The sequence below is a fragment of the Scyliorhinus canicula genome, chromosome 21 (assembly GCF_902713615.1).
Source record: "Scyliorhinus canicula chromosome 21, sScyCan1.1, whole genome shotgun sequence".
Taxonomy (NCBI): domain Eukaryota; kingdom Metazoa; phylum Chordata; class Chondrichthyes; order Carcharhiniformes; family Scyliorhinidae; genus Scyliorhinus; species Scyliorhinus canicula.
Genome location: NC_052166.1, coordinates 10,570,782 through 10,588,818, shown reverse-complemented (window position 1 = coordinate 10,588,818; position 18,037 = coordinate 10,570,782). Strand labels below are relative to the sequence as shown.

At 49.4% G+C, this 18,037-nt stretch overlaps 1 protein-coding gene across 1 annotated transcript in view; it reads left to right on the top strand.

Annotated features, from left to right (window-relative positions):
• Positions 1 to 18,037, top strand: part of LOC119955922 (membrane-associated guanylate kinase, WW and PDZ domain-containing protein 1-like) — a 150,633-nt gene that overhangs the window by 114,072 nt on the left and 18,524 nt on the right. Inside the window, exons 12-13 of the mRNA XM_038782579.1 lie at positions 2,231 to 2,407; positions 3,135 to 3,273. Coding sequence (XP_038638507.1) covers positions 2,231 to 2,407; positions 3,135 to 3,273 — 316 coding nt within the window. The remainder of the gene's footprint in view (positions 1 to 2,230; positions 2,408 to 3,134; positions 3,274 to 18,037) is intronic.

The following is an 18,037-nucleotide window of genomic DNA, read 5'->3' as shown; positions in this document are numbered from 1 at the left end:
CTTATTATCTAAATGGCGAGAAATTGCAGAGCTCTGAGGGGCAGAGGGATCTGGGCGTCCTAGTAAATGAATCACAAAAAGACTGGTGTACAGGTACAGCCAGTAATTAGGAAAGCTCAGAGAATGTCATCATTTATTGTAAGGGGAATGGATGTCAAATGGAGGGAGTTTATGATTCATTTGTTCTTGACGATGGTAATAATAATCTTTATTGTCACAAGTAGGCTTACATTAACACTGCAGAACAGTTACTGTGAAAATCCCCTAGTTGCCACATTCCGGCGCCTGTTCGGGTACACAGAGGAAGAATTCAGAATGTCCAATTCACTTAACAAGCACGTCTTTCTGGACTTGTGGGAGGAAACTGGAGCACCCGGAGGGAACCCACGCAGACAAGGGGAGAACGTGCAGACTCCGCACAGACAGTGACCCAAGCCAGAGTGTTACAGTGAGGGAGTGGGGTATGTTGGGTTCGATTCCCGACTTGGGTCACTGTCTGTCTGCACAGAGTCTGTACCCGAACAGGTGGCGGAATGTGGCGACAAGTGGCTTTTCACAGTAACTTCATTGCCTACTTATGACAATAAAGATTGTTGTTATTATTATTCGTTTCCTCTGCCTTCCTGGTGATCGCTTGCCTTGTCGAAGCTCTGAGTAGAGCGAGTGTTTTGGGAGTCGCGTGTCAGGTACGTGGAGGATATGGCCCACCCAGTGGAGCTGGTTGAGAGCGTGGTCAACAATTCGATGCTGGGGTGAGTGAGAAGACTCATTGCGCCTATTCTGCCAGTGGATTTGCTGGATCTTGCAAACAAAGTGCCACTGTTGCTTCTCCAGGGGTTTGAGGTAGCCCACGTCTAAGAGCTATATAGGAAGGCAGGTATCAAGACTGGTCTATAGATCATGACCTTGGTTCCGGCCCTGAGATCCTAGTTTCAAACACTCTCTTCCTCAGGCGATGGAAGCAGAGGATAAAGTAAGGAGAAAGGGAGGAGAAGGGAGTGAGGGATAGTGTCAAGAGAGAAACGCGAGAGAGAGAGCAGAGAGGAGTGGGGGACGTAGAAAGGAATGGGGAGTTGTGGTACATCACCATGTTATGGTGAAGTTTTCGGGATATTTCAGTGTTACAGTGAGGGTTGTGGGATATATCAGTGTTACTGTGAGGGGTGTGGGGTATATCAGAGTGTTACAGTGAGGGGTGTGGGGTATATCAGTGTTACAGTGAGGGGTGTGGGGTATATCAGAGTGTTACAGTGAGGGGTGTGGGGTATATCAGAGTGTTACAGTGAGGGGTGTGGGATATATCAGAGTGTTACAGTGAGGGGTGTGGGGTATGTCAGAGTGTTACAGTGAGGGTTGTGAGATATATCAGAGTGTTACTGTGAGGGATTTGGGATATATCAGTGTTACAGTGAGGGGTGTGGGGTATCAGAGTGTGACAGTGAAGGGTAGGTATATATCAGTGTTACAGTGAGGGGTGTGGGATATATCAGAACGTTACAGTGAGGGGTGTGGAATATATCGGTGTTACAGTGAGGGTGTGGGGTATATCTGTGTTACAGTGAGGGGTGTGGGTTATATCGGTGTTACAGTGAGGGATGTGGGATATATCCATGTTACAGTGAGGGGTGTGGGGTATATCAGTGTGTTACAGTGAGGGGTGTGAAATATATTGGTGTTACAGTGAGGGTGTAGGGTATATCTGTGTTACAGTGAGGGGTGTGAAATATATTGGTGTTACAGTGAGGGTGTGGGGTATATCTGTGTTACAGTGAGGGGTGTGGGATATGTCAGTGTTACATTGAAGGTGTGGGATATATCCGTGTTACAGTGAAGGGTGTGGGATATATCAATATTACAGTGAGGGGTGTGGGATATATCAGTGTTACAGTGAGGAGTGTAGGATGTATCAATGTGTCCCAGTGAGGGGTGTGGGATATATTGATGTTACAGTGAGGGATGTGGGATATATTAATGTTACAGTGAGGGGTGTGGGATATAGTAACGATACAGTGAGTGGTGTGGGATATTTCGGTGTGTCACAGTGAGGATTGTGGGATATATTAATGTTACAGTGAGGGGTTTGGGGGATATCAGAATGTTACAGTGAGTAGGCAATACTACAAGGAGGGAGGGATGGTGGAAGGGCTGCCACTATAGGTCCTGCTAATTTCTCATTGTTTTCTTATTCTCCCTTCGTCTCTGCCCATCCTTCTCTCTCACTCACCATCAGTCTCTCTCTCTCTGTCACTCACACCCATGCAAGGGCTCTGAGCTTTACACAGTGGATCTCAAACGCAGCCCAACAGGATTCGGATTCAGTGTTCGTGGTGGCTGTGAATACGACATGGATCTCTACATTATGGGGCTAATCGTTGGGGGCCCAGCCATGACAAGTGGAAAGATCAGGGTAAGGAAGCAATCATGGAGTTACACGGAGGGGTGTGGGGTATATCAAAGTATTACAGTGAGGGGTGTGGGGTATATCAGAGTCTACAGTGAGGGGTGTGGGGTATATCAAAGTATTACAGTGTGGGGTATATCAGAGTGTTACAGTGAGAGGTGTGGGGTATATCAGAGTGCTACAGTGAGGGGTGTGGGGTGTATCAGTGTTACAGTGAAGGGTGTGGGATATATCAGTGTTACAGTGAAGGGTGTGGGGTATATCAGTGTTACAGTGAGGGGTGTGGGATATATCAGAGTGTTACAGTGAGGGTGTGGGGTATATCAGAGTGTTACAGTGAGGGTGTGGGGTATATCAGAGTGTTACAGTGAGGAGCGTGGGGTATATCAGAGTGTTACAGTGAGGAGCGTGGGGTATATCAGTGTTACTGTGAGGGAATGCCCTACCTGCAACAGTAGTGAACTCGCCAACATTGAGGGCATTTAAAAGTTTATTGGATAAGCATATGGATGATAAGGGCATAGTGTAGGTTAGATGGCCTTTAGTTTTTTTCCATGTCGGTGCAACATCGAGGGCCGAAGGGCCTGTACTGCGCTGTATCGTTCTATGTTCTATGTTCTATGGGTGTGGATATATCAATGTTACAATGAGGGGTGTAGGGTATATCAAAGTGTTACAATGAGGGGTGTGGGCTTTATGAACCGATCTGAAGTATTTTCTTTTCTAATTTTAGATTGGTGACCAGATAGTTGAAATTAACGATGAACGAACACAGGGAATGACACATTCTGGAGCTGTACACTTGATTAAACAAGAGCAGGAGAACATCCGCCTGGTGCTGCGCAGCGGGAATGGTCACGTTCCGGAATATGGTGAGTGGCTAGACTCGGTATGTGGGAATCAACGGGGTTCAATTACAGACCTTGATGCTGTACTGAGAGCCCGAGAGAGCCATCCAAACAGGGGACCGTGGGCAAAGTCCTTCTCTTTTATCGAGAGACTTTCCCCATCAGAGATAGTGTTAGGGTGTTTGTGTGTATTAGTTTTGTTATGTGTGTGTGTATTTGTGTGCGCATTTGTGTATTAGCGTCTGTGTATGCGTGTGCTTATCTGAGTATTAGTGTGTGTGTCTGTTTGCCCATGTGTGCGCGCGTGTTTGTCTGAGTGTGGGTGTGTGTGTTTGTCCGTGTGTGTGTTGGTGTTTGTGTATGTTGTGTGTATTAATATATTTCTGTATATTTGCACACGTATGTGTGCTGGTATGTCTGTGTGTGTGTCTCTGTCTGTGTGTGTGTCTTAATGTGTGTATGAGGGGTGTGTGTGTGTATCGGCGATGCTGTGGGGTGGTGGTATTTTCACTGGACTAGTAATCCAGAGACCCAGGGTAATGATCTGCGGACCTGGGTTTGACCTGGACACAAAAAAGGAATGAAACTGGGCCACCTGGCATTGACCCAGGAGCCGTAAATTACAACGGCAAACCCAGCCCTGTTGACCCTGCAAAGTCCTCCTTACTAACATCTGGGGGAATGTGGGAGAGTTCTCTCACAGACTAGTTAAGCAGCAGCCTGACATAGCCAAACTCACAGAATCAGACAATGTCCCAGACACCATAATCCTGATTCCTGGGTATGTCCTGTCTCACCGGCAGGACAGACGGCGGAATGGTGGGGCCACAGTGCTATACACTCGGGAGTTTCTCTGGGTGCCTTCAACATCAACTCTGGACCCCATAAAGTCTCGTGGCTTCCGGTTAAACATGGGAAAGAAAACCTCCTGCTGTTTACCACATACCGGCTACCACCAGCTGATGAAGCAGTACTCTTCCATGCTGAGCATCACTCGGAGGAAGCACTAAGGGTGACAAGGGCACAGAATGTACTCTGGGAGCGGGATTTCAATGTCCATCATCAAGAGTGGCTCGGTAGTACCACCACAGACCAAACTAACCGGGACCTAACGGACATAGCTGCTAGACTGGGACTGCAGCAGGAAGTGAGGGAACCAACAAGAGGGAGAAACAGACTTGACCTCATCCTCACCAATCTGCCTGCTGCAGATGCAATTGTCCGTGGTAGTATCTGTCAGACTGCCCACCACACAGTCCTTGTGGAGACAAAGTCCCGTCTTCACATTGAAGATACCCTCCATCGTGTTGGTTGACACTACCACCATGCTAAATGGGATAGATCCAGAATTGATCTAGCAACGCAAGACTGAGCATCTAGAATTGTACTCAACCGCCACCTCTAACCTGGCCTAGCATATCCCCCATTCTACCACTACCACCAAGCCAGGGGATCAACTCTGGTTCAATGAAGAGGGCAGGGGAGCATGCCGGGGTTAACACTAGTCATACGTAAAAATGTGATGACAATCTGGTGAAGCTACAACATGGGACTACCTGTGTGCAAACAGCATAAGCAGCAACTGATGGACAGAACTAAGCAATTCCACAGAAAATACATCAGGTCTAAGCTCTGTAGTCCTGCCACGTCCAGTCATGAATTGTGGTGGACAATTAAAAACTCACTGGAGGAGGAGGCTCCACAAATATCCCCATCTTCAATGATGGAGGTGTGTGTGTATTAGTGAGGTGTTTGTGATGTGTGTGTATTAGTGTGAGGTGTGTGTGTATTAGTGTGAGGTGTTTGTGTGATGTGTGTGTATTAGTGTGAGGTGTGTGTGTATTAGTGTGAGGTGTTTGTGTGATGTGTGTGTATTAGTGTGAGGTGTTTGTGTGATGTGTGTGTATTAGTGTGAGGTGTGTGTGTGTGTATTAGTGTGAGGTGTGTGTATTAGTGTGAGGTGTGTGTGATGTGTGTGTATTAGTGTGAGGTGTGTGTATTAGTGTGAGGTGTGTGATGTGTGTGTATTAGTGTAAGGTGTGTGAGTATTACTGAGTGTGTGTGTATTAGTGTGAGGTGTGTGTGTGTATTAGTGTGAGGTGTGTGTGTATTAGTGTGTGGTGTGTGTGTGTTAGTGTGAGGTGTGTGTATTAGTGTGAGGTGGGTGTGTGATGTGTGTATTAGTGTGAGGTGCGTGTGTGTGATGTGTGTGTATTAGTGTGAGGTGTGTGTGTGTATTAGTGTGAGGTGTGTGTGTATTAGTGTGAGGTGTGTGTGTATTAGTATGAGGTGTGTGTATTAGTGTGAGGTGTGTGACGTATGTGTATTAGTGTGAGGTGTGTGTGTGTATTAGTGTGAGGTGTGTGCGTAGTAGTGTGAGATGTGTGTGTATATTAGTGTGAGGTGTGTGTGTATTAGTGTGAGGTGTGTGTGTATTAGTGTGAGGTGTGCGTGTATTAGTGTGAGGTGTGTGTGTATTAGTGTGAGGTGTGTGTATTAGTGAGGTGTGTGTGTATTAGTGTGAGGTGTGTGTGTGTATTAGTGTGAGGTGTGTGATGTGTGTATATTAGTGTGAGGTGTGTGTGTATTAGTGAGGTGTTTGTGTGATGTGTGTGTATTAGTGTGAGGTGTGTGTGATGTGTGTGTATTAGTGTGAGGTGCGTGTGTGTGTGCATTAGTGTGAGGTGTGTGTATTAGTGTGAGGTGTGTGTATTAGTCTGAGGTGTGTGTGTGTGATGTGTGTGTATTAGTGTGAGGTGTGTATTAGTATGAGGTGTGTATTAGTGTGAGGTGTGTGTGTGATGTGTGTATTAGTGTGAGGTGCGTGTGTGTGATGTGTGTGTATTAGTGTGAGGTGTGTGTGTGTATTAGTGTGAGGTGTGTGTGTATTAGTGTGAGGTGTGTGTGTATTAGTATGAGGTGTGTGTATTAGTGTGAGGTGTGTGACGTATGTGTATTAGTGTGAGGTGTGTGTGTGTATTAGTGTGAGGTGTGTGCGTAGTAGTGTGAGATGTGTGTGTATATTAGTGTGAGGTGTGTGTGTATTAGTGTGAGGTGTGTGTGTATTAGTGTGAGGTGTGCGTGTATTAGTGTGAGGTGTGTGTGTATTAGTGTGAGGTGTGTGTATTAGTGAGGTGTGTGTGTATTAGTGTGAGGTGTGTGTGTGTATTAGTGTGAGGTGTGTGATGTGTGTATATTAGTGTGAGGTGTGTGTGTATTAGTGAGGTGTTTGTGTGATGTGTGTGTATTAGTGTGAGGTGTGTGTGATGTGTGTGTATTAGTGTGAGGTGCGTGTGTGTGTGCATTAGTGTGAGGTGTGTGTATTAGTGTGAGGTGTGTGTATTAGTCTGAGGTGTGTGTGTGTGATGTGTGTGTATTAGTGTGAGGTGTGTATTAGTATGAGGTGTGTATTAGTGTGAGGTGTGTGTGTGATGTGTGTGTATTAGTGTGAGGTGTGTGTGTATTAGTGTGATGTGTATGTGTATTAGTGTGAGGTGTGTATGTGAAGTGTGTGTATTAGTGTGAGGTGTGTGAGGTGTATGTATTAGTGTGAGATGTGTGTGTATTAGTGTGAGGTGTGTGTATTAGTGTGAGGTGTGTGTGATGTGTGTGTATTAGCGTGATGTGTGTGTGTATTAGTGAGGTGTTTGTGATGTGTGTGTATTAGTATGAGGTGTGTGTGTGTATTAGTGTGAGGTGTGTTTGTGATGTGTGTATTAGTGTGAGGTGTGTGTGTATTAGTGTGAGGTGTTTGTGTGATGTGTGTGTATTAGTGTGAGGTGTTTGTGTGATGTGTGTGTATTAGTGTGAGGTGTGTGTGTGAGGTGTGTGTGTATTAGTGTGAGGTGTGTGTGATGTGTGTATTAGTGTGAGGTGTGTGTGTATTAGTGTGAGGTGTGTGATGTGTGTGTATTAGTGTAAGGTGTGTGAGTATTACTGAGTGTGTGTGTATTAGTGTGAGGTGTGTGTGTGTATTAGTGTGAGGTGTGTGTGTATTAGTGTGAGGTGTGTGTGTATTAGTGTGAGGTGTGTGTGTGTTAGTGTGAGGTGTGTGTATTAGTGTGAGGTGGGTGTGTGATGTGTGTATTAGTGTGAGGTGTGTGTGTGTGACGTGTGTGTATTAGTGTGAGGTGTGTGTGTATTAGTGTGAGGTGTGTGTATTAGTGTGAGGTGTGTGTGTATTAGTGTGAGGTGTGTGTATTAGTGTGAGGTGTGTGTATTAGTGTGAGGTGTGTGATGTATGTGTATTAGTGTGAGGTGTGTGTGTGTATTAGTGTGAGGTGTGTGTGCGTAGTAGTGTGAGATGTGTGTGTATTAGTGTGAGGTGTGTGTATATTAGTGTGAGGTGTGTGTGTATTAGTGTGAGGTGCGTGTATTAGTGTGAGGTGTGCGTGTATTAGTGTGAGGTGTGTGTGTATTAGTGTGAGGTGTGTGTATTAGTGTGAGGTGTGTGTGTGTATTAGTGTGAGGAGTGTGTGTATGTGTGAGGAGTGTGTGTATTAGTGAGGTGTGTGTGTATTAGTGTGAGGTGTGTGTGTGTGTTAGTGTGAGGTGTGTGATGTGTGTATATTAGTGTGAGGTGTGTGTGTGTATTAGTGAGGTGTTTGTGTGATGTGTGTGTATTAGTGTGAGGTGCGTGTGTGTGATGTGTGTGTATTAGTGTGAAGTGTTTGTGTGATGTGTGTGTATTAGTGTGAGGTGTGTGATGTGTGTGTATTAGTGTGAGGTGCGTGTGTGTGTGTATTAGTGTGAGGTGTGTGTGTATTAGTGTGAGGTGTGTGTATTAGTCTGAGGTGTTTGTGTGATGTGTGTGTATTAGTGTGAGGTGCGTGTGTGTGATGTGTGTGTATTAGTGAGGTGTTTGTGTGATGTGTGTGTATTAGTGTGAGGTGTGTGTGTGATGTGTGTGTATTAGTGTGAGGTGCGTGTGTGTGTGCATTAGTGTGAGGTGTGTGTATTAGTGTGAGGTGTGTGTATTAGTCTGAGGTGTGTGTGTGATGTGTGTGTATTAGTGTGAGGTGTGTATTAGTATGAGGTGTGTATTAGTGTGAGGTGTGTGTGTGATGTGTGTGTATTAGTGTGAGGTGCGTGTGTGTGATGTGTGTGTATTAGTGTGAAGTGTTTGTGTGATGTGTGTGTATTAGTGTGAGGTGTGTGATGTGTGTGTATTAGTGTGAGGTGCGTGTGTGTGTGTATTAGTGTGAGGTGTGTGTGTATTAGTGTGAGGTGTGTGTATTAGTGTGAGGTGTGTGTGTATTAGTGTGAGATGTGTGTGATGTGTGTGTATTTGTGTGAGGTGTGTGTGTATTAGTGAGGTGTTTGAGGTGTGTGTGTATTAGTGTGAGGTGTGTGTGATGTGTGTATTAGTGTGAGGTGTGTGTGTATTAGTGTGAGGTGTGTGTGTATTAGTGTGAGGTGTGCTTGTATTAGTGTGAGGTGTGCGTGTATTAGCGTGAGGCGTGTGTGTATTAGTGAGGTGTGTGTGTATTAGTGTGAGGTGCGTGTATTAGTGTGAGGTGCGTGGGTGTGTATTAGTGTGAGGTGTGTGTGCATTAGCGTGAGGTGTGTGTGTATTAGTGTGATGTGTATTTGTGTGTATTAGTGTGAGGTGTGTGTGTATTAGTGTAGGGTGTGTGTGTATTAGTGTGAGGTGTGTGTGATGTGTGTGTATTAGTGTGAGGTGTGTGTGTGATGTGTGTGTATTAGTGTGAGGTGTGTGTGATGTGTGTGTATTAGTGTGAGGTGTGTGTGATGTGTGTATTAGTGTGAGGTGTGTGTATTAGTGTGAGGTGTGTGTGTATTAGTGAGGTGTTTGTGTGATGTGTGTGCATTAGTGTGATGTGTGTGTATTAGTGTGAGGTGTGTGTGTATTAGTGTGAGGTGTGTGTATTAGTGTGAGGTGTGTGTGCATTAGCGTGAGGTGTGTGTGTATTAGTGTGATGTGTATTTGTGTGTATTAGTGTGAGGTGTGTGTGTATTAGTGTAGGGTGTGTGTGTATTAGTGTGAGGTGTGTGTGATGTGTGTGTATTAGTGTGAGGTGTGTGTGTGATGTGTGTGTATTAGTGTGAGGTGTGTGTGATGTGTGTGTATTAGTGTGAGGTGTGTGTGATGTGTGTATTAGTGTGAGGTGTGTGTATTAGTGTGAGGTGTGTGTGTATTAGTGAGGTGTTTGTGTGATGTGTGTGCATTAGTGTGATGTGTGTGTATTAGTGTGAGGTGTGTGTGTATTAGTGTGAGGTGTGTGTATTAGTGTGAGGTGTGTGTGTGTGAGGTGTGTGTGTGATGTGTGTGTATTAGTGTGATGTGTATTTGTGTGTATTAGTGTGAGGTGTGTGTGTATTAGTGTGAGGTGTGTGTGTATTAGTGTGAGGTGTGTGTGATGTGTGTGTATTAGTGTGAGGTGTGTGTGTGATGTGTGTGTATTAGTATGAGGTGTGTGTGTGTGAGGTGTGTGTGTGATGTGTGTGTGTATTAGTGTGATGTGTATTTGTGTGTATTAGTGTGAGGTGTGTGTGTATTAGTGTGAGGTGTGTGTGTGTATTAGTGTGAGGTGTGTGTGTGATGTGTGTGTATTAGTGTGAGGTGTGTGTGTGATGTGTGTGTATTAGTGCGAGGTATGTGTGTGATGTGTGTATTAGTGTGAGGTGTGTGTGATGTGTGTGTATTAGTGTGATGTGTGTGTATTAGTGTGAGGTGTGTTATGTGTGTGTATTAGTGTGAGGTGTGTGTATTAGTGTGATTGTGTATTAGTGTGGTGTGTTTGTGTGTTTTAGTGGAATGTGACTTGTGTGTATTAGTGTGAGGTGTGTGTGTATTAGTGTGAGGTGTGTGTGTATTAGTGTGAGGTGTGTGATGTGTGTGCATTAGTGTGAGGTGTGTTATGTGTGTGTATTAGTGTGAGGTGTGTGTATTAGTGTGATTGTGTATTAGTGTGGTGTGTTTGTGTGTTTTAGTGGAATGTGACTTGTGTGTATTAGTGTGAGGTGTGTGTGTATTAGTGTGAGGTGTGTGTGTATTAGTGTGAGGTGTGTGATGTGTGTGCATTAGTGTGAGGTGTGTGTATTAGTGGGTGTGGCTTTGTGTGCATTAGTGGGTCTGGGTTTGTGTGCATTTGTGTGTATTAGTTTGTGTAATAGTGTGAGAGTGTTAGTGTGTCTTTTGGTGAGTGAGTGTTAGTGTTCACGTGTGCATTAGTGTGTCACAGTGGTGAGTGTCAGCAGGGGTGTAGAGTGAGATTGGGACATTCTGCCTCCTGGTGGATTTGCACCATTGGCTGCACACTACTGTCAGTACACTCTGTGTGGTGGGAATGGGTGGGCGAGCACAGTTCCATATGGTGGTGGAAGAGAACCACCACAAGGGGAAGTTGGGGATTGGGCAACACCATCCTGGGAACCGCAAAGTAATCAATTGCAGCTCAGTCGATCTCACTGTGGACACAGCCTCAGGAAGCTGGTGACATTGGTCACAAACCCCAGATCCCATTGAGGCAGGTAGAGCACTCACTGCCCCTAAGCCCACCTATATCTCCCTTCCCAGGAATGAGGGAACGCCACATTGCCGGAGGATTAGCACTGAGGGAGCGCCGCACTGTCGGAGCGTCAGTACTGAGGGAATGCTACACCGTTGGAGAGTTAGTACTGAGGGAGTGCTGCACTATCGGTGGGTCAGTGCTGAGGGAGCGCCGCACTGTCGGAGGGTCAGTACTGAGGGAGTGCTGCACTATCGGTGGGTCAGTGCTGAGGGAGCGCCGCAGTGTTGGAGGGTCAGTACTGAGAGAGCGCTGCACTGTCGGCTGGTCAGCGCTGAGGGAGCGCCGCACTGTCGGAGGGTCAGTGCTGAGGGAGCCCGCATTGTCGGAGGGTCGGTACTGAGCGAGCGCCGTACTGTCGGAGGGTCGGTAATGAGGGAGAGCCGCACTATCGGGGGGTCTATACCGAGGGAGCGCCGCACTGTCGGAGGGTCAGTACCGAGGGAGCGCTACACTGTCGGAGGATCAGTGCTGAGGAAGTGCCGCACTGTAGGAGGGTCAGTTCAGTTGAAGCGCCGTGCTGTAGGAGAGTCAGTACTGAGGCAGCCCCACGCTGTAGGAGGGTCAGTACTGAGGGAGCCCCACGCTGTAGGAGAGTTAGTACTGAGGGAACCCCGTGCTGTAGGAGGGTCAGTACTGAGGGAGCCCCGCGCTGTAGGAGGGTCAGTACTGAGGAAGTCCAGCACTGTAGGAGAGTCAGTACTGAGGGAGCCCCGCGCTGTAGGAGAGTCAGTACTGAGGGAACCCCGCGCTGTAGGAGAGTCAGTACTGAGGGAACCCCGCGCTGTAGGAGAGTCAGTACTGAGGGAGCCCCGCGCTGTAGGAGAGTCAGTACTGAGGGAGCCAGCGCTGTAGGAGAGTTAGTACTGAGGGAGCCCCGTGCTGTAGGAGAGTCAGTACTGAGGGAGCGCTGCACTGTCGGAGAGTCAGTACTGTGGAAACGCCCGCGCTGTAGGAGGGTCAGTACAGAGGGAGCCCCGCGCTGTAGGAGAGTCAGTACTGAGGGAGCCCCACGCTGTAGGAGAGTCAGTACTGTGAAAACGCCCGTGCTGTAGGAGAGTCAGTACTGTGAAAACGCCCGTGCTGTAGGAGAGTCAGTACTGTGGAAACGCCCGCGCTGCAGGAGGGTCAGTACAGAGGGAGCCCCGCGCTGTAGGAGCGTCAGTACAGAGGGAGCTCTGCGCTGTAGGAGGGTCGGTACTGAGGGAGCCCCAGACTGTAGGAGGGTCTGTACTGAGGGAGCCCTACGCTGTAGGAGGGTCAGTACAGAGGGAGCCCCGCGCTGTAGGAGGGTCGGTACTGAGGGAGCCCCATACTGTAGGAGGGTCTGTACTGAGGGAGCCCCACGCTGTAGGAGGGTCAGTACTGAGGTAGCCCCGCGCTGTAGGAGGGTCAGTACTGAGGGAGTCCCATATTGTAGGAGGGTCAGTACTGAGGGAGCCCCACGCTGTAGGAGGGTCAGTACTGAGGGACCGCGCGCTGTAGGAGGGTCAGTACTGAGGTAGCCCCGCGCTGTAGGAGGGTCAGTACTGAGGGAGCCCCGCGCTGTAGGAAGGTCAGTACTGAGGCAGCACGGTGCTGTAGGAGGGTCAGTACTGAGGGAGCCCCATACTGTAGGAGGGTCTGTACTGAGGTAGCCCCACGCTGTAGGAAGGTCAGTACTGAGGCAGCACCGTGCTGTAGGAGGGTCAGTACTGAGGTAGCCCCGCGCTGTAGGAGGGTCAGTACTGAGGGAGCCCCATACTGTAGAGGGTCTGTACTGAGGGAGCCCCACGCTGTAGGAAGGTCAGTACTGAGGCAGCACCGTGCTGTAGGAGGGTCAGTACTGAGGGAGCCCCATACTGTAGGAGGGTCTGTACTGAGGGAGCCCCACGCTGTAGGAAGGTCAGTACTGAGGCAGCACCGTGCTGTAGGAGGGTCAGTACTGAGGGAGCGCTGCACGTTCAGAGTTGTTGACCGTCGATTTTCCCTCCTTGTGGTCGGCTGGGTGTAAAGGATTTCCATGATGTTCTTTGATGTAGAATAGTGTCCTTGAACCAATATCTATCCATCACCCACCATCATTATGAACAGATGATCTGGGTCATTAATCTTTCATCTCTGTGGGATATCTCTGGGCACAGATCGACCGCAATGCGTCCTTCATTCTAACAGTGGCTCCTTGTCAATGAAAACCCCTCTCGATGGCTCTGAGCAACAGGAGGCTGTGCCTTTCTTCCTACCCTCCAGCTTTGCAAAGCTATTCTGACTGACTGGAAATCGTTAACTCTCTTCTTCTCTCTTCCTATCTCTCCTCTGCTGCTGATGCCTCGATCTGTCTGCTCAGCGACGAGCCCTTCCAACCTCTCCGTCTGTGTCACCAACTCCAGGCACGGTGAACCCTGTTACTTTCTCCTAGGCCGTACCGACCGGATTCGGTGCGTAGACCTGGCTCCTCCACATCTATAGTGCCAACAAACAGGGGAGGGCAGAGGGGGAAAGGTCGAGTGTTCCCAAGGGGAACGTTCGGACATTCCCAGGTGAGAGGGAAAGATCAAGTGTTCCTGGGGGAGGGTAGGGGGGGGAGGTCGGTGATCCTGGGGTGAGGGGAGGGAACGGTTGTGTTCCCAGGACAAAAGGTCGAGTAACCCGGGAGGAGGGGGAAAAGGCCGACTGTTCCCAGGGGGAATGGGGAACGGTTGAGCTCTCCCGGGTAGAAAGGTAGAGTGTTCCGGGGATGGATAGGGGAACGGTCGAGTGTTCCCGGAAGGAGAGGTAAAAAGTTACATGTTCCTGAGGGGAGGGGGTGAAGGTAGAGTGCTCCGGGGAGAAAGGTTCGGTGTTTCCAGGGGGAAACTGGAAAGGTTGAGTGTTCCTGGGAGGGGAGGGATATGTCAAGTATTCCTGGGGGAGATGAGGAAAGGGAAAAAGTCAAAGGTTGAGTGTTCCTGGGGAAAGGAAAAAGGTTGAATGTTCCCTGGGGGGGGGGTTTGTTGGGGATGGGTTTGGTGGTGGGGGGGGGCGGTTTGATTGGTGGTGCGGGGGGGGGGGGGGGGGGTATAAGCTCTTACTGGAGGGAGGTGAAAGGTCGTCAAGATGCATTAAATCCGGGGAATGGACAGATTTGCACATTTGTTACTAGTGGGCTGGAGACAACTCCTCGTTGGTCAGTCAGTGTCAGGTTAGAGGGAGATTTTGGAGACGGTAAAGGGAGTTTAGAGTAAATATATTCCCACAACCAAATGGCCAGATTCCCAAAACTAGACACCCCAAACCTGGGGGAGCTGGGAGAATATGATTGAAGAGGGAAAACATGGGTCGGGATTCTCTGAGTGTTGACATCGGCGTAAACACTGGAGCGTGTCACGCCGGCGTCACCGGGTCCCTTGGCCCAATGATTCACTTACCTGAAGGGGGCCAGCAGGGCGCCGGAGTGCTCCGCGCAGCTCCAGCTGCCGATACGGGGCCCTGCACTACCGGCCGCGGGTCTGCACGCAGCGCAGAACATGGTGGACCCACACAGGAAACCGTCCCCCCCAAAATAGCCCCCCCCCCCCCAAGATCGTGTGCGCTCGCCAATCTGTGGCCCCCAATTGGAACCCTGGTCGTCTTGGAGGACCCCCCACCCCGGTGACGGATCCTCCCGACACCCCCCCCCCCCCCTCCCCCACGGTGGCCGCGGCAGCCGCCACTCGGAGTGCCCGCTGGGTGGAACCATTTTAGAACCATCCCGGCAGAACTCGGCCAGCTGTCGGCGGAGAATCGCTGTGGGGGCCTCTTTCAATGGCTCCCGACCAGCGCCCGCCGACCGAGGTCATGCGACTGCCAGCGATTCTCCGGTCCGCAGAGAATCGCGGGAAGGCATCGGACCTGATCGCGGGTCTGACGCCCCATTGTCGGCCCTTGCGCCGAGAGCGATTTCAATGGCGGAGGCTCGGAGAATCCTGGCCATGGTGTCAAAGACTGCGAGCCCAGCACCGCAGGAAACATCGGAGAACAGAGCAAACACTGGGGTGAATCCCAAAGGAACTTGGAAAATTCAAGGGAGGGATTAAATTAATTGGTTTATGTAATCAAAGATTTTTTATCCACCCATAAACGGTAAGAGGAAAATGCAGGAAAGACTTAAACACCGAAACATGATAAAAATGTGTGTGGGTGGGTAAAGCAGTGGGCGTGCTGCATAATGAATAGTTTGTGTGTGTGTCTACACAGAAGAGAAGTTGAAGCCGACAGAGTAGTCACGGAGGAGGAATGTGAAAGGTTCACAGGGGGAGCAGAGTGAGACACCAGATATTAAGAGGTTCAGCATCTATGGAAAGGGGTGTAATCCCTGGACTTGGCTGCACAGGGAAGCAAAGACTTGGGTTTTCCTATTCTGCCTAGTTGCTGGTGTGTAGAGGAGGGGGGAGCGGGGGCAAAATGAATTGTGAATTATTGCTGGGATTAGAAAAGATGCTGAGAGGCCTTTCTAAATGCAACAAGACCTGGACAATATCCAGGCTTGGCCTGACAAGTGCAAGTTACCTTCGCGTCACACAAGTGCCAGGCAATTACCTAATGATCTAACCATTGCCTCTTGACATTCGATGGCATTACCATCGCTGAATCCCCCACTATTAACATCCTGGGTGTTGCTATTGACCAGAAACTGAACTGGACCAGAGCAGGTCAAAGGCTAGGACTCCTGTGGCAAATAACTCACCTCCTGACTCCACAAAGCGTGTCCACCATCTATCAGGCTCAATTCAGGACTGTGATGGAATACTCTCCACTTGCCTGGATGAGTGCAGCTCCAACAACGCCAGATGCCCAACGCCATCCAGGACAAAGCAGCCCCGCTTGATTGCTCCTCTTGCCAGAAACATTCACTCCCTCCACCACCGACACACAGGGGCAGCCGTGTGTATCATCTATAAGATGCACTGCAGTAATTCTCCAAGGTTCTTTAGACCTTCCAAAGCCACGACCACTACCATCTAGAAAGACAAGAGCAGCAAATACCTGGGAACTCCCATCACCTGGAGGTTCCTCTCCAAGTCACTCACCTCCCTGACATGGAAATATATCGCCGTTCCTTCACTGTCACTGGGTTAAAATCCGGGAACTCCCTCCCTAACAGCACAGTGGGTGTACCTACACCACATGCACAGCAGCGGTACAAGAAGGCAGCTCACCACCACCTCCTAAAGGGGCAATTAGGGATGGATAATAAATGCTGGGCCCGGCCAGCGACGCTCACGTAACAAATAAAAACAGATGTAGCAATGGGTGTTTAAAGAGACAGGTGATAAGCAGTCAGCCGGGCTGAGGGAATCATAGAATTTACAGTTGAGAAGGAGGCCATTCGGCCCATTGAGTCTGCACCGGCTCCTGGAAAGAGCACCCTACCCAAGGTGCTATCCCCTCCACCCTATCCACATAACCCAGTAACCCCACCAAACACTAAGGGCAATTTTGGACACTAAGGGCAATTTATCATGGCCAATCCACCTAGCCTGCACATCTTTGTGACTGTGGGAGGAAACCGGAGCACCCGGAGGAAACCCACTCACACACGGGGATGATGTGCAGACTCCGCACAGACAGTGACCCAAGCCGGAATCGAACCTGGGACCCTGGAGCTGTGAAGCGATTGTGCTATCCACAATGCTACCGTGCTGCCCTCAGCTGGTGTCTGACTCATTGATTGGGTTCTCTAAGAATTCACGAGGGTGGAGCACTTAATGTTGTTTGTGTGGATTTTAGCAAAGCCTCCGACATTGTCCCACCTGGAGAGGAAAGTCATTCACAGAAGAAAGCGGGATGATGGATCCAAAGTGGAATGAACGACTGGGAATGATTCTGGTGGCTGGATGTGTTACTGACCGGAAGGTTATTCCTCACTCGTCTGGACAGCTGGTTCATGGTGCAGAGCGAGGTCAACAGCCGTGGGTTCAATTCCTGGACTGGCTGCGGTTATTCACGAAGGCCCCGTCTTCTCAACCTCGCTCCCTCGCCTGAGGTGTGGTGATCCTCAGTTTAAATCACCACCATCCAGCTCTCGCCCTCAAAGGGGAAATCAGCCTTTGGTCATCTGGGACTTTACCTTTCCTATTCCCAGTGACTTCACAGGGCCCGATACTGGCGTCCCTGTTGGTGACACGTATCCGTGATTTTGACTCAAACTGTAGAGGGCATGATTGAGATAATTGAGATGATTTAGGGGCAGCAGGGTGGCACTGCCGCCTCACAGCGCCAGAGACCCGAATTCAATTCCAACCTCGGATGACTCTTTGTGGAGTTTGCTCATTCTCCCCGTGTGTGCGTGTATTTCCTCCAGGTGTTCAGGTTTCCTCCCACAGTCCAAAGATGTGCATATTATGTGGATTGGCCACATAATTACCCCGTAGTGTCCAAGGATATTCAGTTGAGGTGGGGGTGCTCTTTGGGAGTGTTGGTACAGACTTGATGGGTTGAATGGCCTCCTTCTGTACAGTAGGAATTCTATGATTCACGCGACGTTTGCAGGTGGAATGTGAATTGGCGGTTGTAGCTGGGGAGGCGAGCTGTGAGCCGCACAGAGGTATCACTGAACTGATCCAGTGGGACGAGAATTGTCCCTTTGTAATCCGATCGAGAGACCTGCAGGGCCAAAGGAGGCAAGGGAATTTACAACATAAATGAAGTGTAGAGGAGTTCAGGGTCCTGGAGTGCATGTCGACCTGCACACCTGGGTAAATTAGATGACGTGGTGAAGAAGGCAGAGGGGATGCTTGCCTTTATTGCCCACGGCTCAGAGTTTAAGAGCAGGATGGTTATGCTTGAACCATACTAAACATTGGTTAGGCCACAACTGGGGTTCTGTAACAATCAGCATGGCAGGCGTGTACCCCAACTATATTTTCCCAAAGGCTTCATAGCTCCGATGTACCCCTTGGCTTTTTCCAGTCGCAGTCCAGGTAGGGTCTCTGGAGATGGCGCTGGGAGTGACCGGGTCTCTGGAAGTGACAGGGTCTCTGGGAATGACAGGATCTCTGGGAATCAGTGCCGGGAGTGACAGGATCTCCGGGGGCCAGTGACGGGAGTGACTGGGTCTCCGGGAGCCAGTGACGGGAGTGACTGGGTCTCCGGGAGCCAGTGACGGGAGTGACTGGGTCTCCGGGAGCCAGTGACGGGAGTGACTGGGTCTCCGGGAGCCAGTGACGGGAGTGACTGGGTCTCCGGGAGCCAGTGACGGGAGTGACTGGGTCTCCGGGAGCCAGTGACGGGAGTGACTGGGTCTCTGGGAGCCAGTG